Genomic DNA, 20,843 nt, shown 5'->3' on the forward strand with positions numbered 1-20,843 from the left:
ATAATGATTATAACCATATTTGAGTTACTCAAAAACTTTCAATTTTTTCAAGCCCCAAATACATCTACTAATGCACACAATGTTTTGCCATATATATATATATATTTTGGTGAAAAGGTAAGTATTATAAGGGGAGGTCAAAAAGTACAAGGAACCGGCTTCAAAAAAACTTACACTCTAATGAACAAGCTCAAAAGAGTGGAAGGAAGCTGTACAAAAAACCAGGCGGAGTAAAGTAACAATGCCCAGACGCAACGCCCTCGACACCAACCCTAGACAAAAATAGAAGGGTCTAACTCCCAGGATTGTTGCAATCTCCTATTCTTTGGGGAATCTTCCACATTCTTGAAGGTGCAAGTCTTGTCTTGGACTACCTTCATAAGATGCTTCTTCATGCCGGATGTAGAGTTCTGCACCCCCCTGAAGAGCATATCATTCTTATTCTTCCACACAGTGTGGCAAAGAGCGCCAAAAGAGAACCGGCCGATACAACTATGATAGTCCTTACTCGAAAGTAAGGTTGAGGCCCAGGTAAGGTTGTCCTCCCAAGTCTTGTTTCTCCGTGGAAGACCACACCGAGTCGCCCAAAAGGAGGCAACACCCGAGGTAACATGGCATCCAAAAAATAAATGATTAATCGAGTCTAGCACCTCATTACAAAATGGACAGAAGGCAGCTTCAATCCTGCCATAGGACATGAGAAGGGACTGGGTTGGTAGCCTTTGCTTGGTAAGTTTTGCCATACAATTCCTCACTAAATAATTTATCAATCTCACGAAAAAATTATACATAAATTACTACAACAAAAATTTAAGTGGTTACAAACATTTAAATTCTTCTTCGATTCCACGCACGAAGAATTACGGCCAAGATGTAATTATCATGAATTTCCCTCTTCGAAGCCACGAATAACTCTAGTGCACATCAACAGTAGCCGCTGGGCTACAGTATATTTATATGTGCCTAAGAGTTGATCGAGTCAATGTCCAACTCAAAATCTAGAGTTAACTTTTCAACTTTAACCTTTATCTCCAACGCTGGAGTTTCTTGTTTCAAGCTGTGAAGTCCATCGAAAAATAAGGACCAAGAATGAAATCCCACCATAAAAAAATATTCACAATTTGGTCCAATTTTAACTACATGTTGGTCTTTCCAACTTTGGTGGTTGAAAACTCCAATACAGAAACCAAATTTCCGAAACTTGATCTCTCATTAATTTTTTTTTTTTTTTTTGGGTAAAGACTTGATCTCTCATCAATTTAATTTTCAAAATTTAGATTTTTATATTATAACAAGTTTTTGTTAAATTAAATTAATATAAAAAATCATAAATTGGTACATATATGATAAACTAATAATAGAATATCAAATTGATATATTTATCAATTTTCATGTTCAATTCAGTAATTTGGCAATAAAATTTGTCAAAATTTAATGGATGATAAATTTCTAATAAATGTACTAGTTCGAAATTTTAAATGGCAAAAAAATTAATTTAGAATAAATTTTTTCAAATTATATTAATTTGAAATTTTTCTTGATGTTTTTTTTTTTTTGACTAAGGAACTGCTGGAGATCATTTTCGGGAATTACACGATCCTTCGGTGCTCGATGGCACCGATGAGGCCTCGCCGCAAGCTATCGGTGCCTTGCCGCAAATCGCTATTTAGACGTAAACTTTGAGGTTGGCTTAGTAAATTATTCCTGAGTCCTCACATAAGTGGCGAGTATTTGGAGATTCGAACTCATTCCCTTTACAAGAAGGTAGTAAAGCTCAATCATCACGATTACCTATGGATGGGTTAAATTTTTCTTGATGTTAATCTTTATTAAAAAGATTTCTTAAGAAATATAATTTTCAGGTTGAGATATGATATGACTGGACATATTTCGTGGCTTATCTCGGAAGTGTTTCTTCGTTGTTAAGTACTTTGAAAAAAAAAAAAACTACGTAAGTACGCACGTACGCCGCGAAGCGGGCGCGTGATGTCCCCCTCCTCCATGTTCACACTCCCCAAGACACAGCCATCCCAACAGCGACACGCGTCCGAACGTCTCTGTTTCAAACTGAAGTCGGCCCGCAGAAGTGACTCCCTTTCAACTCGGAACGCGTCGTTTTTTAATGCGTTTCGCACGGTCAATGGGAACGTCTCTCCTACTTTTCGCTGGATTGAATTTTTTAGATGCTTCCTCTTATTGAGCCATTTACGAATTTTGTTTCTTTCCAGGTACCTTTTCGCCAGGCGTCACGTCTGGTCTATTTAAACGAGCCCCTCTCCTCCCTATCATCCTCTCCTTGGCCCCTCCGTCCATTAAAGCACTCTCCTTCGTTGTGGTCAAGTCACGTTTCTCTCTCCCTCTGCGTTTCTCTGTTCCGAAGCATCCCTTCGTGTCCTCCGCGATTTTTTCTGAGGTAGCGCTCGCTCCTGGTCATGTCGCGTGGGTTTTAGGCTGCTTTTTTCGGGAACTCTCGTATGTGACACCGTGCTTTCTGTTTTTGTCGGAGGAGATCTGTTCTTTGTAGTGGCTACATTGTGCTTTCTTGTCGCGGTTTTTGTGAGATACCCTCGAGATTTAGATCTGCTGGTTATTGTAACGGTCGAGAGACTGCAGCCCAGTAATCAGTTCGCCTTCATACTAAAAATTTGTGCTCGTCCTCTCTCTACTTTGTCCGTTAGTCTTCAATGAAACTTTGAGCGTTTTCTTTTTCCGTGATCTTCAAGGCAAAATGGACGATCTTGTGCGAGCTTTTATTTATTCTTTTGTTTTTGGGGGTTTGAATTTATATGCAGAGAGGATAATCTCATGGAATGTCCAATTTAAACATAGCTATTAATCTTTGCTTTTCGGCAGTTACCTAAACTCCGATTGCGCGGTTGTCTGATTCGATTTTTTTTTTTTTCAATGCAGAGAGTGTGATCATATACAGCAAGAGGTTCTACCAACCCAGTTTCTAGGAAGACAACCCATACGCTGGGCTTTGGCTTTCAGCATCCGTGGGTTCTGTATTTTCAGAACATGGATTTCGAAAACAAGTACCAGCAGGCTCCAGAACCCAAATACGAGTGCTTGTTATTTGGTGAGTTTTCTTTTATCAGGGGTTTGATGCTTTCTTCCTTAAACTCTCTAATTCCATCTTTGATTTGCTTCTAGCCAAGTTGCAAAGACTTGGCCGATGCCAGAAATTTAACATGTTGATGATTACTCAAATTACAGATCTGGATGACACTTTGTATCCATTTAGTTCTGGACTGTCAGCGCTGATTACCAAGAACATTCAAGGTAACATATTCAGTGATTGAAATTCTCGAATTTGCTTTGAGTTAATATGCGTTCCTCACAAATGTTTTTCCTTAAATTTTCTTGTCTGTAGAATATATGTTGCACAAGCTTCATATGGAGGAGAGTAAAGTTCCAGAATTGTGTCTATCACTTTACAAGGATTATGGGACGACTATGGCTGGTCTGAAGGTTTGCGCCTGACCTTTTAGTTTCATCGAACTGTCATCTTTGTGTACTTCTCAGTGAATTATGCTAACGAGTGATTTATTCTGGGCTTTAATTGATTACAGGCACTTGGATATAATTTTGACTACGATGACTGTCATGGGTACTAACTTTTCCCTTTCCTTGTTCTTGGGCTACCTTTTAGCTGTATTTCTTTGGTTTGTGCAGTAAAGTCATTATATTATGCAATTTTCACAGTTTTGTTCACGGGACATTGCCATACGATATATTGAAGCCTGACCCTGTATTAAGACATCTTTTACAGAGCCTTCCCATCCGCAAGTGTGTAAGTTCTGTGCTCTCGTACTAAAATCTCTAGGAAGAAGGATTCTATTACCGGGTTGTTTGCTGATCAGAGCCTTTTCCTTGTGAATTTGGTTGTTTCTTTAGATATTTACCAACGCAGACAAAGCTCACGCTGCTAGAGCTCTTGCGAGGCTTGGATTGGAGGACTGCTTTGATGGGATTGTATGCTTTGAGACTCTAAATCCTACTGATAAAAGTACTGCTTCACCTGATGAGAAAGACAGTAATTTGACATGCCTGCAAACGAGGTCTGTTTCCCGCGATGAAGCCTCTCTTTTTGGTGCTTGCTCTATCGATGTTGATGCGGGTGTGATGCTTCCTAAAACTCCAGTTGTTTGCAAGCCATTTGAGGAGGCATTTGAGCAAGCTTTTAAGATTCTTAACATAAACCCTCAGCGAACGGTAAGAGACATGACTATACCTTTCTAAACAACTCATTTCACTTGTCTCCCTTGTCAAATGTGGTCTTTACTTACAAAGCTGGGTTCTTCAGATCTGTTATTCTCATTTTGAATTTTGGATGGCTTATAGTATCTGACGAGGTCTGAATCACCGTGATTTGCTCCGTTACAAACCTTGCAAAATCATTTTATAACATTGCAGTTCTCTCTCATTTCAGGTGTTCTTTGATGATAGCGTCCGCAACTTACAGACTGGGAAACAATTGGGACTTCATACGGTGCTGGTAGGCTATCGATGGAAAATCCGAGTCATTGCTTGTCATTCCTTGCTGATAGCATAAAGATTTTTGCCTGGATTATCATTGATGATCACCATAAAGAAAAACCCTCAAAATTTTCTGTCTGCATAACATCGATGTATGTAGGTTGGCACCGCTCACCGAACCAAGGGGGTTGACTACGCATTGGAGAGCATCCATAATATCCGGGAGGCACTGCCAGAGCTCTGGGAAGCTGACAAGAATTCTGAATGCGTTAAGTATTCAGGGGAGGTTGCAATTGAGACATCAGTGGAAGCCTAGTTGGAGCGAAATGAACGATGGACGATATTAAGACCTGTACTTTTATCCTGTACACGCCTCCCTTACTTTTGCCGATGTACCTCTAGGCTCTAACCACTTATCTTTGTAAGGAAAATAAAAGGAAAATAAAAGAGAGTCCACTGCTTCTTTCCCATCATTCGATGTAATTGTTAAATAGCGACAATGACTATCAACTCTACTAAAATATTCTCTACTAATCCACATAGCCAATCCAGAATCCAAATTATAAATTAATTTCACAAACTAAAACAGATAACTTTTCGCAACTTGGTTTATCGGTCAAAATATCTTTGTAAAAGAATTTCTCAAATTCTTCTAGAATTCATTTCATAAATCAAATTTGTATTTTATATATATATATATATATATATGTATGTATGTATGTATAAAACCTTTCACAATACATTTCATAAGTCGTTTTTCAAATCATTTACAAAAAAACCAAATGTTGCTTGAGTGCTATAATAATTATTTTGATCCATTGAATACATAATTTATATAAGTTACTCACTTGATTGTCATAACTTTTTTTATTTTTATTTTTAATTACTTAGAGTGGTATACAACTTTTCAATTGATTACTTGAGTGCCTTCATATCGAATTTCAGTACTTTGGTAACCATTCATAAAATGTTATAGCACATAGCACTCAAGTGAATGGTTTTTAGAAGTTATGGGGTGCAAGTGCATGAAAAAAAAGTCATGATAATCAAGTGAACATTGCATGAAATGTTTGTGGTGCTCTTATCCCAACCAAGGAGTAGTTAAATGTCCCATTCAAATTTAATACAACAAAAATGATATTTCATAATTCATAATATATCAAGTCTCTATCACTTTTAAGACACAAGTTTACAAGTTCAAATAAGTGATAAGTTCCACTTAGTTGGGGTTGCAGAACCAAACAACAAAAGCCACCTAAAACGACAAACTCGTCATCCTATCAATTAAATGAAAACGATATTAAAGTAAAGTAAAATGCTACCTTAATTACAACTCAACTTAACTAGGCTTAATATCTGTTAAAATGATTCTTAGGTGCTAATGATACATTTGTCTATAGCACTCACTTATTGTCGTTCGCTCTGTATAGCTCGTGCATGAAATTTTAGAAATTCGCTTCAACCAAACCGTAATTTGGAATCGACTTTTATGAATCTCGTGGCTCTATAATACCCCAAACCATCATAGTTTAATAACTCCTAAATTAAATATCTCAATTCAAAATTCACGCAGTTCCAAATATATGTTTTAACTCCGAAAATTCCTTGGATTGGATCAACAAAGGGTTAGAATCCTTATCGGACCCTAAAAAAGGAAAGTAATTTGACTCGTCGTAGCCTTGCACTTCTTCTTTACGTGGCTCGCGTTCTCTATTTTCTCCTCTCTCACTTCACAAGCACTTCAGGGTGGAGAAGAAGGAGACACTTTCTGATTTATTTGGACTGGGGGTCTTATGCTTTCTTTCTTTTTGTTTTAAGTTTCCAAGCCTAACTCTTACAGTAATTTTGACCAATTTCCTCAATCGAGATTAGGGTTCGAACAAAATTACTAATTTTGTCCCAATTCGTTAATTTGTGGCAAGCAGATGGGCCGTACAACGCCATATGTGCATTCACTTACTCACTTCATTTTGCTGACTAATCATGTCGGACGATTCGTATTAAATTAATGTTACGTCAAATTTCCCGACCAAACAAGACACTTAAATGAATGACTTTAATTAATGTGACATTAAGTGATGGAAAAAAAGTTATGGTTCTTAAGTAAGCTCCGTACAAAAGTTATGACATTTACAGTGTTCACATTATAAGTTTGCAATAAATGATTGAAAAGCAAAGATGTCTTGATAAATAAGCCGAATCTATTTTATAGTAACCGGCAAAAGTTCCAAGTGTAAAGGCAGCTGTAACTGTAAGCAGGAGCCATTTTTCTGTTTTTTAGTCTGATGGACTCAAAAATTAGCATCTTCAAATAAATTTCTTCATTATGATGGAATTGACATGCATTGATCACGCCGGCAATTGAAGGAATTTTTTAAGCTCACTAACAAAGTCGCAATTCGATCAGACGATGCCCGATGGCCCGGTGGCTCTGTGGCATCACCTTTACACCGGGCAAGTTTTAGTCCTTACCCAAGATGCCAACGGACAGGTGTAGACATTGCTTATTTACTTTTCGGGCTTTGCTTTCCCAATTAAGCCAGCCCAAACTTGATAAGTTCTCTAGAAAAAAATTTGACATTTTTTAATCGTACGCGCACTTGATCCTAATTTCAATCCATCCTCGATCCGTTAAAGACCGGAAGTGAAAGAAAATTGAAGTGGAAATCTTCAAGTAGTTATTATAGAAATGGGATCGCGTATGAAACCCAACAAAAAGTTGACAAATCACTCTGTATATCAATGTCGGAAGATGGTCTTGGTCAATCCAGCTAGATCCAATAAATACAAATTTGCAGAAAACTAAAACTAAATAGGGCCCATCTAGGGTTGGGCCGTGAAAAATGGGCCAAGTCCACCAAACCAAAACCCGGCCAGCCCGCACGACCAGCCGCCAGCGAGGGTTGGAGCGCCCTTTGCTTCGTCTTCTCCGCGGCTCCCGAAGGAGACAGAAGGCTTCCCTCCCTTTTCCGATAGATCGTCCGCCGCTCCGACGAGATTCCGGCCGGCTCTCGACACGACGTCGCCCTCAGAAGAAACCCTTTTGCGGCGTCGCTTCGGCTCTTCCCCCGTTTTCTCGGCCTCTTTTCGCGAGTGAATCTGGGCAAGGTCGTAGCCGGGATGGCGAAACGCGAGCTCTCGAGCACCTTGAAGAATTTGAAGGTAACGATCCCCGAGCTCAAGCTTCTCGAGTGCGCGAGGCCCGTCCCGGGAAAACCCAGTCGGGGTTATGGCCGCGCGGTTGGCTTGGCTAATAAATGTCGGTTCTTGCTGTTCACGGGTTTATTTCTTGGGCAGTTCATGCAAAGGGCGGCCGCGAGAGAGGAGAAACCCAAGAAGGAGGTTGAAGCGGAAGCTAATGGGGACTTCCTTTCCTCTGCTTCAGTTCGGAAGAAATGGTACGTCCGAGGAATTGCTCTGATTGATTGTTGATAACGTTTAGTGGACGAATTGGCTTAATTGATTGCAGTCATCCATTCATATGTTGGAATTCTTGTTAGGCTTATTTGCACTGCTTGACCTGTTGTATTGTTAAGACGATGTTGAACTTGAATTGTTCGAATGCCGCCTGTAGAGGATTCCTTTGGGTTACACTAGTTTCCTAGATATGACAATTTTTTCAGACATATTCACTTCTTAGATTCGACATTTTTATTTATGGGTCTCTCCAAACCCTTAACTGATATGCTAAGTAGTAAAAAAACCGGCGCATTGTGGCTGATATCTTCTTCCGATAAGTTTTGTTTGATTATTTTGCCGCCAGGATCATCGCACCCTTTCATTCACAAGTTTTTATTCACATTTTGGTGGCTTCGATCATTGATTTTAATGTTAAATCGTGTAAGCTAATTATTCATAATTAAATCGTGTATATAAAGCATGTGTGTCTTTACCTACACCTTTTGGTTGCGAGGATGTGTGATGCTCCCCACTATGGATTGTGCCAACCGAAGAAGTAGATGAGAATAATTGAAGAAAAAAGTAAGCTTAGCTAAACATTTGGTTCCATGCTTAAAAGAACATTTAATGAAAGGATAAAAAACAATAAAAGAATGAACCATGGCATTTTCTCAAACAAAGAAATTTGTCTAACCGACCATGGCCCAAATGGGGCTTGTCCCAGGATATACCAAAAGCCATAGAACTTTCTTACGTGAAAGGAAATAAATGGATTTATGGAAAACAAAAGAAAGTGAAGGAAACAAAGAAAATAGAATTAAAAAAGATGAACTCTTTACCAAACCCACCAGCCTGTATCAACATAGCACAACTTTGATAGCCGATTTTGTATAGTAGTATGATCAATTACTTTTATGCTTTCAATTTGGTAGAGCGATGCTTCTACAAGGATGACCGAGAAATTCATAAACCTATTGAACCTGCTTTTAGGAGGGTTTAATGTCTTACCTCGGCTGCAGATGCTTGGGTATTTTGTGCAGTATCTATAAGACATTAGGTAACTGACTCATCCAAATGTTTTCTTCAAAACTTAAGAATTATTATAAAGATAACTTTGACTGAATTGTAAGGCAGATCTCAAGAATTGTGACATTCATGGCTATAAGAGATCTACAACTATCAAGTTTACTACTCCGTGTCCATCAGGACTGCCTCAGACATATATGGTGTTTATCATGAAAATGTCTATCACCATTTCTCATAGTCTTTCAATATGCTATGATCATTTTTTTCCTAGTATAACTGCAGGCATCTAAAAGGCTGCTGATGGAATTGTGTGGGTGCAATGTGGCCTTTCTGTTTGATTCTGATCATCTCTCTATGTTTACGGTTGTTCTAGAGGTGTGATGCAAATAAGGTGTGATATCACATTAGGTCTATTGAGCACCTCTTCCTTGCTGTGGCGATGAATTATGTTTTGACTCCTTTGTTTACTTGCTTAATTGGTTCTGATTCTTATAAATGGTGCAGCGTTGTCATAATGGAAGGTGATCCTCATCCTGGAGCAGTCATTGGACGAATGTCTTTCCAGTGTTTTAATCCTTCTGTAGATGTAAGTAGTGAATCTGAATAGCCTGATGAGTTGTAGTTCTAGTCCTTGGTTTCTTGTTCATGTCAAAGTGTCTTGTCCTTAGAAAATGAATGAAGAGGCAGCAAATCCTCATCAGCCAGATGCTCCAGTGACATCTTCTGGTCCTCAAAGTGAAGGATCTTCTTTCAGGTATGAGGATTGTGTACTAGATCTGGATATTGTTCATTTTTTCTTTGTCAATTCTTCACAAAGTTGTCCAGCATATCAGAGAATTCTTATGCATGTTTTGCAGTCTTTTCATGAGGTTGCTTCGTCATTCTTGCTGCTATTACAAAGCACGTGGATCCGACCTAGTACATGTTTTCCATTTAGGGTGTTTTGTGTGGATGAGCTGAAACATTTCCGTCTTAGGGTTTCAAACAAGATTGACGATCTAAGGCAAAATCCAAGAAGGGAGACTTTTTGTAGAATTCACAAACTGCTTCGTAAAAAACTTGATTTCCCCTGCTCCTGTTATTCTTTTCTCCCCATACATATTGCAAATTATGCAAACTTTAGTTTGAGAAAGCTTTGCCCCCTCCCCCTTTTCTTTCTAGATCTGATACTGATGGTGCATATCTCATCAAGACGTACTAGCGTTGTGGATGAGGGGACACTCGGGCTAGAATTTGTCTTTAAAGTAGGTTTGCTAGCAAGATGCAATTTTGGTGATGCCACTTGGTTCCGAGTTTCAGAAATACTCGTGTGAGCCAATGGGGAAAATGCTGTCTCAGAATCAAGAGTAAAGTTTGTGTTTGAGAAGACCTTGTAGAATGTACATTGACATCCAATATCTCTTCTAAATGCCTCAGGGATAATGGGTCTGCAATGAATGGCGAAGAACCTGTTAGCTTTAATAAACAGGATTCTGAAGGGAATGAAGACTTTAAAAGAAAGCAATCTGAAGTCGTAGCAGACACTCCGTATCCCAGCAAATCACCAAGAACTATGCAAAGTGATCAACAGCCATCGCCTGCCGGTAGTCGAAGTTCTCACAAGCAGCCAAAACGAGAAAAGCTAGATTGGAATATTCTGAGACGATCTAAGGGTCAAGAAGAAAAATAAGAATATATGAAGTATTGTCTTATGATGCTCATTGATTTTGTTGTTCCCCCGTCTCTGTCTCTTGATTGATAGAATTAAAGTGCAGTTGTATTCTTGTCATAGTCGTAAGCATTGTGAAACCCAAAAAGAGAATCGTCTTTATAGAATTAAAGTGTGGCCAAAAGAGAATCGAGAACCTTTTGTTTTGGGCCACTCTCTCTCTTCACCCACAGACAAACACCCCCTGGATGCTTTTGAACAGAACCGTCTATGTGGCCAAAAGAGAATCGAGAACCTTTTGTTTGCGCAGGGTGTAATGTCAAATCTCTACTTTATAGAATTTCTTTGCCCTATTGTTCTGTAATTCTATCATGGTTTTCTGAAACAGAGAGAGAGGTCAATCAAATGCAGAGAATTAAGCATCTCTGTCTTCCCTCAAAATACTTAAATTGTGGATATTGGCTAAGCTATTGACTTTATTCGAGATGTGGTATGCGGGGTATGTCGTTAAAGCACCGTGACCCGATCATTTGCTTTATGTACTTCTACCAGATTTGGGCTTAGTATGGACGAATGAGAAGGCCTCGAAAACGTTCCTTCGATTGGCTTTATTGAGGGCTCTTAAAATGAAGCAAAGATCCATTAGACCAATCCCATCTTCCTTCCCGTTCGTTATACTGTCTAGGTGAGCTAATGTCGTGAGGAGAATGAAAGGGTCGAAGCCAAAAACCTGACGAAAACATGAAATATATCCTGAATCACATGTTAGGAGAACAAAAGATCATGATAGTCTTGTCCTTAGCTTGAAATGAAAATGAAGAAGCTATTTTACATTATATCTGCTCAAATATTCTTCAATAGGCCCAGCAATAAGGAACTAGGATTTACATGGCATCATTTTTTGTAGCAAAAACACTATCTATAAAGAATAGATACAAATATACTTTAAAAGCACACACTATTCTAGCCCAATCCCTAAGCGGGTACCCAGCACGAGAGTGCATGGATCACTCTCCCTTTCCATCCCTGGAGCATCCAACATCCATCCTGATCTACGATGAAATCCCTGTGGTACTGTACCTTTACTGTTTTCTTTACTTTCCTAAATATCTCATCATCCAACGGAATCTGCCTAAAGCCTGCTCTCATATTTCTAATCTGCCATTGCTTGTATGTCTCGGGCCTCTCGACCCTGGCAAAACCTTCACATGCGATGGCATTCATCGCATCTCTGGCAAATACCTCTTTCTCAAAGAGCATCCTCTGTGGATCCTCTCGAGTCAAACTCACATCAAACATATCAAACAGCGAAGAGAAATGAAACAGCGCTTCCCGGAACCTCGTGACAAAGAAAGGAGCATTATAGGAGCCGTTGACCACCCCATGGACGAATATATCCGGGTTAATCCTTCTTATCAGATTCAAAACTGCATCCCTTGGACTGTTCATCAGCACTGATTCATCAGCCAGGTTCTTCAACCTGTGCAAGCAATTGACCACAGTCATCTCGTCTCCTTCAAGCTTCAGATCCTCTAATTGGATGGTTTCCCACTTTTTCGCAATCACCTGGTACTCAAAGTCCACGTTGAATCTCTTGGCATACTTCTCTAATCGTCGCCCAGTTTCCTCGACCCTCTCCGAGGGTCTAAACCCAGGTTGTGGGAACTCGATACCCGTCATGCGGATCTTGGGAGGGCCACCTTGTCTTCTCGAGATACGTTGAATAAGGCAGGGCCATTGGAAGCCATAGAGAATGCCAAAATCAATAATGTGAAGCCTGCGTGCTTGCTCAGCCCTTTTCATGATTGTCCTGTTTGCAAAGAAATTTGACATCCTTTTAAAGGGGCACGCTTGGACGAAGACCTGGTAGGATTTGAGGATTTCGGCAGCAGATGCACCATTACCTATGAGCGCCGAATAGGATGGCGTCTCTGTGCCTACTAAACGTGCTTCAAGGCCATTGGCGAAATAATAGGCCAGCCTCTGGGTGCCATCGCCATAGGGAGAAGAATGCTGTCTGATTTGTTTGAGCAGTTCATGTGAACTTCGATGATCATTGCTTGCCACAGATTGTGCACATTGAGTCAAAAGGGTCCACAGATCCACCATATCCCCACCACTCCCCTTTTTCCTCCTTCGTGACGTTTTGCCACTGCTGTTGCCGCTACTGCTACTGCTGCTGCTGCTGGATCCTTTTGCAGGAACATTCCGCGGCAACTCTTCATTTTCTTGCTTTTCTGGGTTATCGTAAAGAGGGTATAATTGGTCACCTATTCCACCTTGACAAAGCAAGACCTTGTCAAACAAAGCTGTTTGTTCATCAAACTCTTCTTCCACGAAAATTGCTGACTGTTTGTTACTTCGTCCTCCTTGTTGGTACTCTTCATCTTCCCGTCCGTGACTTTTCTTTTCCCTGTTGGGAGAACATTGACTTCCCTCACCCTCTGACCCAGTATGATCAACTACTTCTTTTGGTTCAGGAAACACTGTCCGATTACTCCCCACACCAAGTATATCAGTAGTCCGACTTAAAAGGAGCTCATTAGCTGCTTGTATTCCACTATATGAGTCAAGATCCAGATAGGAGCTAGAAGGAGAATCAATCACAGCAGCACAAGAGGCATTGCAATTACCCTGCTCATGAGCACCATTGAACTTAACATGGTTTGATACAGCCGCACAGTTGTAACAACCATCGGAATTGCTATTTTCAGGGGAATAATAATAATATCTACTCATGAAGTTTTGATTAACGGAAGGGGATGAATGTTCTGATGACGGGGAATCCTTCTGGTAGAGGACATCACGCCAATTTTTTTCTTCGGCCTGGAGGGCGGCCAAGCAATCCTGCAACATGCAGTTTTTCTCCTCCAAGTCCTCCTCCATGAGCATCTCCCCTATGAACTTGAGAATCGAATTGGAGGTATCACTATCTTCTGGGGATTCCACCTCCAAGCTAGATGCACTGGAAACGGGGTTATTGGGTTCGGCATCATGTTTGAACCCATTAATGAGATTACAATTTGGGTGGATCGAAATCGATCTGTGGTCAAACTTAAACCCATTCAACGAACTAGAATGTTCTGTGAGAAGGGATTCCATAGTAACCTAACCCAGAAAAACCCAGAAGACGATGGCTTGCAAATGATTGAGAAAAAGAAGAAGGGCAAGAAAAAAAGCGAATCGAAGGCCCCCCCCTTTTTTCCTCTTTCTCTCTCCCTGCAATCAACGTTCCAAATTTTCGGGGGTCAGCTTTGCAAAATCGTCCCCTGAATGTTTGGTTAAACAAGGGAAAAACTCAGTATCTACACAGAAGCAAAAACACGGCAAGTGAAGCCAAGTCAACAACGCCTACACCAACACTAAGCAGAAGAGTAAAAGCAGACAAATTCAAGCAATCCAAGTGAATCAGACATCACATAATATTGCCAGCACGCCACACAAAACCCGCAGATTTAGATCAACTCCCCCGAAAAAGAAGAAAACGGAGGAACAGGAACGTTAAAACTTTCATCATAAAAAAAAAAAAAAAAAAAAAAACAGAGAGAGAGAGAGAGAGAGAGAGAGAGAGAGAGAGAGGAATACCTTGAGAAAGCAAGAGAATATACCGTGCTGAAACTGAAAGGACAAAGTGAAGCCTATTGACTAATGTGAAAGACTTGATTTTGAGTTATATACCCCTCACGAGGTAGATAGAGGAAACGAGGGAGGGAAGACAATAACGACAGAAAGCCACCCCAAGTTGTACAGAAGCTTCAAGGAAACATCTCAAAAGTGAGACAAAGAAAGCCGCCACCTCTCCATGCTCACAGGTTTTTGCCCTCGGCGATATAAGCCAGTCAGTGATTGGTGACCCTGATGTTTTTGTGTGGGGATATGAATAAAACAATTGACTTTTGTCTTGGGAGACTGTCTTGAATTTTCTATGTATCGGTGTGCGAAATACCTGTACGCGCGACCGAGAGAGAGAGAAAAGTTTCTTGACGATCAAGATATTTGACCAATTATTGTTCAAGTGTGAACGCACCGTGAGATGCTCTGGAAACTTAGGTAAGTAAAGGAGGGGTCATAGGTAGATATCAAAAGATAATAATTCTTCCTGCTACTGCTCCATAATTTCATGGCTTTCCCTTTCACCCACTTGCTTCGTCACATCTCAACTATGATTAATTTAATCTGAAACTTAATGAGCAAGATTGGATAAGCAAATCCTGAGGCTTTTCAGACCCAATTCAGAGAACTTTTGAAGATAGTGGGGGGTCATTGATGTTGACAATCTACTGTGCAGATCTATGCTTTTCCCTCTCTTTATTTAATTGGTCTGTGTTTTGCCTTTCCTTTTGGTCTTTGATGACCTATGAGCATCTTCTTGATTCCGCCTGCACATGCACCCTCGGTCAGAGAGATTTTCTTGATCTTCCCACCCTGTCCTTTTTTTTTTCCACACCTGAACTTGAAAATGGCAAAAAGTTGTTTGTCTTTCAACCATCAATTAGGGTTTTATTCTCACGGTCTTGCTGTCTGACCCATCCTCTTGGACCAGCCCTGCACACGCTATTTTCCATTTTTTTTGTTAAAGAGTAACCGGGAGCCGCCGGTGTCGAGTTACAAGCAAAGAGCAAAGCTATCGCGTCGCTTTCGGAATTGGAATGATAAATATCCAATCAAACGTTGGCTAATAACAATTATTGCTCTTTATTTTTTGGCCGGGCAATTATTGCTCCTTGTTGCTAAATTGAGAAATGGCTCCGTAGCATCTGGTTTGTCGCAGCGTGGAATGGCAACATCTTTTTGTAGCATTTTTGCATAATTGATGGAGGGCCAAACGGGATTTGAAAATGCCTCTTCCCTAATCCACTTTGGCTTCAACAGGAAATGATATGTTCCTGTCTTTTATTAAGGAAAGGCACGTGCTCAGCTCCATCATTCATTATCTTGTCCCATATAATTTTTCTTATCGATAAATTTACCGCAATGGTCTTAAATTTTCAGACTGTCAATGGTTCCATGTTAGTAAATTCCATTATTTTCATATATTGTCATTAACTGAAGTAGGGATTTACAAAATTTGTCAGCAAGTTGATCTCTAATGTTGGTGTCAAGTGAGGACCATATGCATAAACAGATGCACCGCATTTAGACCATGTCGGATGTGGAACTGTTTTTTTTTTTTTTTGGCCAAAATGTCAAATCGTTGTGATTACTAGTATTCATTTGATGATAGCCTCCAAAGAGGAAAATATTCCAAAGGGATAATTTTTCCCAATTCAGTGAATGGCTGCTATTTTGAGGCCTAAAAGGTTTTCGTAAGTTAATAGACGATCCACCCATATTCAATTCATCCTTTCTGAAATGACTGTTATCTTGCAGTACATTTTATGCTTACTAGGTTGCCTTCGTATCTCATTCTTGATGTTTTTATGATGTTTAACTCTTATGGTTCTCAAAACCAGCAATAACAGGAGGGGGAAGTCGATTAGAAATTGTACCAGCAAGATGAGATTGACTTTGTCGAACAATCAGTAGGAAATTGCAAATCTTGCAGCACACTAAGCTCGCTTCTAGGAACGTCTCATCTGCAGAAAATCTTGGGACCAGGCAACTGATGAGTAATCATTTTGGCTGAATCGTTCTTTTTAAGCGTACTGAATGTGTGCCTCATTGGAATAATTACTACGTCCTACTTATTGAGATGTTCTTGATACATGCGAGAACCTTGAATTTGCTTTTCGGATTTTACCAGTGCCCTCACACGTGACATTTCAATTGGAAATCCTGTTGGCCCTTATCAGAATTGGCATTTTCGGAGTCTTGTTTGCAGTGCATCCATGTCTCACAAGTAGTTATGACCAACATACCCTTGGGGACTGCAAACTTCATTAATCCAGTCAACGAGAAACAGATCAGCACTTCAAGAAATCTGGAATCTGAAATGGCATTGATTCTTGCACTAGTATAGACTTCTCCCTCACTGACTGAATCTCATTTTTCTGGGTTGTGCTTTGGGTAGTGAAATTGAAGGCACCTACCCCGTTATGCTGAAATCATGGACTGCAGCCTACTTACGTTGGAACTTGACCCAGTGGATCTAACCGTATGAGGTCGTATCTTCCATTAGTTAATCCGATATAAGGACCGACTCTAGGTCAAAGCTCCATTATCTTTCTTTGGTACTTAGCCTTGTCAAAGATGATTGCGTCTGAGTTTCTGTGAAAGTGATGATTGGAAGCAGTTGCTTACTTAAGGATGGACAGGGACATGTGACAATCGAACTCAAGGGCAGCTGTAAAATATGATTTTCTTGAAACCCAAATGAGCGGAAAGACACGTTGAACCAGTAAGAGGTTCGCTCCAGTTACAAGAATCGGTCAAAATGATTTAAACACGGAGGAGATGAAGTACATGATTCCAAAAGTTCCAAGAAAAGGCTGTCCATAACATTAGGAGGTCAGGTTGTGAAAGTAAATCAAAGACTTACATTTTACTTCAAGATAAAGGCAATCAAGTCAGCCTAAAAAAATGAAACAGCTGAACTCATAGCGAAGATACATGACTGACAAAAAAAAAACTAGCAAAAATAATGGAAATTGTTTAATCTAATGCCAATGCTGTGCTATGGAAGAGCCAAGAAACGATTCCATTTATTCAGAGAAGTAAGCAAAAATTGCATCGAACTTCTTTCACCCAAACCACAAGCAAGAAGCAGAGGTTATATGCCTCTGCAAGATATGAACTTATGGAGTTGGCACTGCACTACATGTATAACAGAGACTGATAAAGACGTCTTCCACGAAATAACCCCAACTCTTTGACTGAAATCCTCCTGCTAAATAAGTTTTATCTATCGTAGTTCTGCCCCCAAACAGCACTGGGCTGAGATCCTTGTCCTGGAACATCCTCTGTTGAGATGATTTATGGCAATTACACTTGACCTTCAAAAGATTTGACTCTACTGTGTTGGCTTCTTCTTATGATCTGCAAGGAAGAATCAAATCATTATACAAACAGAAGCTAACATGCTGATGCACGGAAATGTAAAGCAAGCATATATAGATGAGATAGGTAAATGAGCAGCACCTCAGTGTCTCTCGTGCATGATGCTTACCTGGCAATTCAGGAAGAATCTTTCTTGTTATGGCTTATTATGATAGAGAACATGCTTTCGGAATAACCTATGCCGATAACCAACAGGTGCAACCGGAAATTATTCGGCCCCTCCAACCAAGTAGCATCCAGTTGTTTTCTTCTTCAAGCTTGAAATCCTTGTGGTAATTTCCACTTAACTTAGCCCTAGCCTTCTTTATCAACTCCTGATCCAGAGGAAGCTGCTGGAAACCAACCCTGGTAAGGCGAAGTTGCCACTGCTTATATGTTTCGGGCCTCTCAACCCTCTCCATACCTTCACATGCCACAATATTCATTACCTCTCGTCCGAAGACATCTTTCTCCAGAACAAACCTCTGTACATTGTCATGAACTACGGTAGTGTCAAACACATCATAAATCGCAGAGAGTTGAAAAAGAGCCTCACGGAATCTTGTTATGAAAAATGGCATGTTGTAGGATCCATTTCTTATACCATGGATAAAGATTTGAGGTTTTATACTCCCAATCAGGTTTAATACCATATCCCGCTGACAGTTTATCTCAACTGTCTCGTCGTAGAGATTCTCAAATCGAGCAAGACAATTCACGGCAACCACCTCGTCACTTTGAATCTTTAGATCTGCAACTTCGATACATTCCCAGCTCACTGATGCTACCGCTTGGAATTCGAAAGGTACATTAAAGCGCTTGCAATACTTGGCCAAACGGTGACCTGTTTGCTCAATTTTTTCACTGGGACGAAATCCAGGTTGTGGAAGTTCTATTCCTGTGATGCGCAGCTTTGGAACCCCTCCGGTTCTCTTTGAGAGCTCTTGGATAAGGATTGGCCATTGGAAACCATAATTAATACCAAAGTCTATGATATGGAGGACTTTTGCTGTTTCTGCTGATTTCAAAATCATGTAGTTTGAAAAGAGGATCTGGAATTTCGGGAATGGACAGGCCGAATATTCAAGGTGGTATGCTTTCAACTTATCAGCTACTGATCTCTTCTGGATAACTGAATAGTAAAAGGCTTGACTTCTACCGGCACTGCCTGCAAGGCGTGCTTCCAGAGCATCGGCAAAGTAATGGGCTACCCTCTGGGAACCATTACCGGAGGGGGATGAATCTTGTCTTATATGCCTAAGCAGTCCACAAGCGGTCTTGAAGTCATTAGTAGAGACAGGTTGTGCACAGAGAATCAGAAGACTCCTCAAATCCAATGTGCTCTCGTTTCCGTTCTTATTACTTTGATCCCCAGTACCATTAGGATCTTGAGGATCCTTGATTTCACTTAACTTCTCCGATTTGCACTCTAATGATAGAAGCCCCCCATTTTTGTTGCTGAGCAACAACTTTTCAAGCAAATCTGAAAGCTCAGGGTCTTCGTTGTACGAAGCCAACTGCTTGTTGGCCGGCCCTTCTTCGGACCTTGCATAATGGCTTTCATGATTCTTTCTCCCCCTGGACCCATTCTCTGACTGGTGGCTCCCTTTGATGCCAATTTCTTCCTTGTCTCTGATGGTTGGAGCCAATCCATCTTTCTCCTGACCGATAGTAATATGAAAGCCTCTGGGGATGAACTTCCTGGCCTCCTCTAACCCTTTGTTAAATTGCACAACAGACTCATTGTTGTTGAAGATTGGACTAATTAAGACCTCACTTGGAACCGAGTAACAAAAGTTATCCCCATACTTAGGCAAGCTGTCTACAGAATTGACGAAGGACTGAAATTTGTAATCCACGTTCGACTGCAAGACCACGTTACCAGGACTTTTGGCATGAATGGAAGCATAATTGTTTCCTTCCGGGTCGTCATGTGAATTAGGATCCAGAGGACGGCAAGAGTTGGAGCTGGTGATGGCAGTGCTGTTACTGCCTCGATCACTTCTTCCCCAAGGATTCCAGCATGAGCTGTTACTGACCTGATTGGTATCAACCACTTTGGTTTGCTCGGGGGAATCTGGGTATTTCTTACCAAGTGCATCATACAAGGACTTTTCTGTGTGCCGTAGAGCCACGATATTGGGAACCACCCATGGTTGTTGCTCCATTTTCTCTTCCATGAGAATCTGATTTACGTATTTGAGAACAGGATCCATTGAGTTGCTGTGATCTGAGAGGGAAAGAGAGTCCCCTCTTATATTCGCACTTTCACTGGAGCTTGTCGAATGGCGAAGCATCTCTAAATTGGGTCTTGTATCTCTTGATGGAAGATTCAGGTCTGCATCGAGGTTAATGGGAACAGATGTTGCATAATACATGGAGGTTCTGGGTGAGTGAGGCTATTGGGGGTTGGTGCGGCAGAGAGGTCATTTCTGCAGAGTTGGAGACAACAGGAGGTTCATCGATTTTGACTGCATTACAGAGATTTCGGGAATGATATGAAATGGCTGGGTGAGTGAGGCTATTGTCCTCGAAACCGTCAACAGAGGAAGAGAATTCCGGGAGGTTGAACTCCATTGTGATCTCTGTCTCAGAATCCTACAAAAGCTCGCCGTCTCAAATGAGTGTCTGATGTATAGTATCAAGCGACTGCTCGTGAGAAGCCTGGCGTTGTACTTTAACCGTCATGTAAGACGATTTCATCTGCATATAATTCACCTTTTCATAGATAGTCGAATCCCCTTAGGGTCTAGGATGATTCAAGTCTATTCCTACAGAGATCTGGGGACTTATAAACGAAAAACAAAGGAATCATTTTACGGCGTCCAGTTCAAAAGCATGAACAGAATGGGACACGAAAATTCGAATCGTTCTACAATTGTGATCTAGCTTCTCTACACGTTGGAAATAAAGCAAAGAATCAGTGACAGGAAACGTAGAACTACTGTAACAAATTGTTGGGAAGAGTAATCAAAAGCTGCAATTACAATGACAAACAGATAAAAACTGCGAGTAGCATACCGAAGGAAGAAATGTGGAGCTCTTAGGAGGATTCGATGGAACGAAGCTCACGAGTCACGAGATGCATTGCATAGACCGATGAACTTCCTGTACTTTGAGTGATTCTCTGTTTTCAGATACAGAATAATGCAAGGGCGTATCTTCACCTTCTTTTGATGGGAAAACACATTTACCCATAAGCTCAGGTCCAGCGCACTGACGCCAATTTTTAATGTTAAATGTTGTTGACTTATATGTCCCCGCTATTGGTGTGAAGACGGCGTCAGTTCCATAAAACAGCTGCAAAAGCTGTGGA

At 40.6% G+C, this 20,843-nt stretch overlaps 4 protein-coding genes across 6 annotated transcripts; 2 read left to right on the plus strand and 2 right to left on the minus strand.

Annotated features, from left to right (window-relative positions):
• Positions 1–2,997: 2,997 nt before the first annotated feature.
• On the plus strand, positions 2,998–4,952 carry LOC104432710 (suppressor of disruption of TFIIS). Its single transcript, XM_039306057.1, has 8 exons — positions 2,998–3,079; positions 3,217–3,282; positions 3,374–3,471; positions 3,573–3,610; positions 3,706–3,793; positions 3,898–4,215; positions 4,433–4,498; positions 4,640–4,952. Exons 1-8 carry the CDS (start codon positions 3,019–3,021, stop codon positions 4,793–4,795), a joined length of 891 nt encoding a protein of 296 aa, XP_039161991.1. The 5' UTR covers positions 2,998–3,018; the 3' UTR covers positions 4,796–4,952.
• Positions 4,953–7,370: 2,418 nt separating this feature from the next.
• Positions 7,371–10,892, plus strand: LOC104432711. Its single transcript, XM_010045214.3, has 5 exons — positions 7,371–7,641; positions 7,777–7,877; positions 9,409–9,490; positions 9,573–9,658; positions 10,321–10,892. Exons 1-5 carry the CDS (start codon positions 7,600–7,602, stop codon positions 10,571–10,573), a joined length of 564 nt encoding a protein of 187 aa, XP_010043516.2. The 5' UTR covers positions 7,371–7,599; the 3' UTR covers positions 10,574–10,892.
• A 441-nt stretch (positions 10,893–11,333) lies between these two features.
• On the minus strand, positions 11,334–14,429 carry LOC104432712 (scarecrow-like protein 30). 3 transcript variants are annotated; one of them, XM_010045217.3, is made up of 2 exons: positions 14,138–14,429; positions 11,334–13,771 (listed from the first exon to the last, which is right to left on the minus strand). In XM_010045217.3, the coding sequence occupies exon 2, from the start codon at positions 13,652–13,654 to the stop codon at positions 11,528–11,530; it is 2,127 nt and encodes a 708-aa protein (XP_010043519.2). In that variant the 5' UTR covers positions 13,655–13,771; positions 14,138–14,429; the 3' UTR covers positions 11,334–11,527. The 3 variants fall into 3 exon arrangements, with proteins under 3 accessions (XP_010043519.2, XP_010043518.2, XP_010043517.2); XM_010045216.3 differs by having other exon boundaries at positions 11,334–13,821; XM_010045215.3 differs by having other exon boundaries at positions 11,334–13,857.
• A 2,576-nt stretch (positions 14,430–17,005) lies between these two features.
• Positions 17,006–19,905, minus strand: LOC104432713 (scarecrow-like protein 14). The gene is made up of 2 exons (XM_018868745.2): positions 17,630–19,905; positions 17,006–17,527 (listed from the first exon to the last, which is right to left on the minus strand). Exon 1 carries the CDS (start codon positions 19,903–19,905, stop codon positions 17,725–17,727), a length of 2,181 nt encoding a protein of 726 aa, XP_018724290.2. The 3' UTR covers positions 17,006–17,527; positions 17,630–17,724.
• Positions 19,906–20,843: the final 938 nt, after the last annotated feature.

The sequence above is a fragment of the Eucalyptus grandis genome, chromosome 2 (assembly GCF_016545825.1).
Source record: "Eucalyptus grandis isolate ANBG69807.140 chromosome 2, ASM1654582v1, whole genome shotgun sequence".
NCBI classification, from domain to species: Eukaryota; Viridiplantae; Streptophyta; class Magnoliopsida; order Myrtales; family Myrtaceae; genus Eucalyptus; species Eucalyptus grandis.

Excerpts from the sequence above, each read along its gene's own strand:
- LOC104432713 (XM_018868745.2), bottom strand. The coding sequence starts at position 19,905 with ATGTATTATGCAACATCTGTTCCCATTAACCTCGATGCAGACCTGAAT.
- LOC104432712 (XM_010045217.3), bottom strand. The coding sequence starts at position 13,654 with ATGGAATCCCTTCTCACAGAACATTCTAGTTCGTTGAATGGGTTTAAG.
- LOC104432711 (XM_010045214.3), top strand. The coding sequence starts at position 7,600 with ATGGCGAAACGCGAGCTCTCGAGCACCTTGAAGAATTTGAAG. Across the intron at positions 7,878-9,408 it reads GCTTCAGTTCGGAAGAAATG|CGTTGTCATAATGGAAGGTG; the intron begins GTACGTCCGAGG and ends TAAATGGTGCAG. Across the intron at positions 9,491-9,572 it reads GTTTTAATCCTTCTGTAGAT|AAAATGAATGAAGAGGCAGC; the intron begins GTAAGTAGTGAA and ends TCTTGTCCTTAG.
- LOC104432710 (XM_039306057.1), top strand. The coding sequence starts at position 3,019 with ATGGATTTCGAAAACAAGTACCAGCAGGCTCCAGAACCCAAATACGAG. Across the intron at positions 3,080-3,216 it reads ATACGAGTGCTTGTTATTTG|ATCTGGATGACACTTTGTAT; the intron begins GTGAGTTTTCTT and ends CTCAAATTACAG. Across the intron at positions 3,283-3,373 it reads GATTACCAAGAACATTCAAG|AATATATGTTGCACAAGCTT; the intron begins GTAACATATTCA and ends TCTTGTCTGTAG.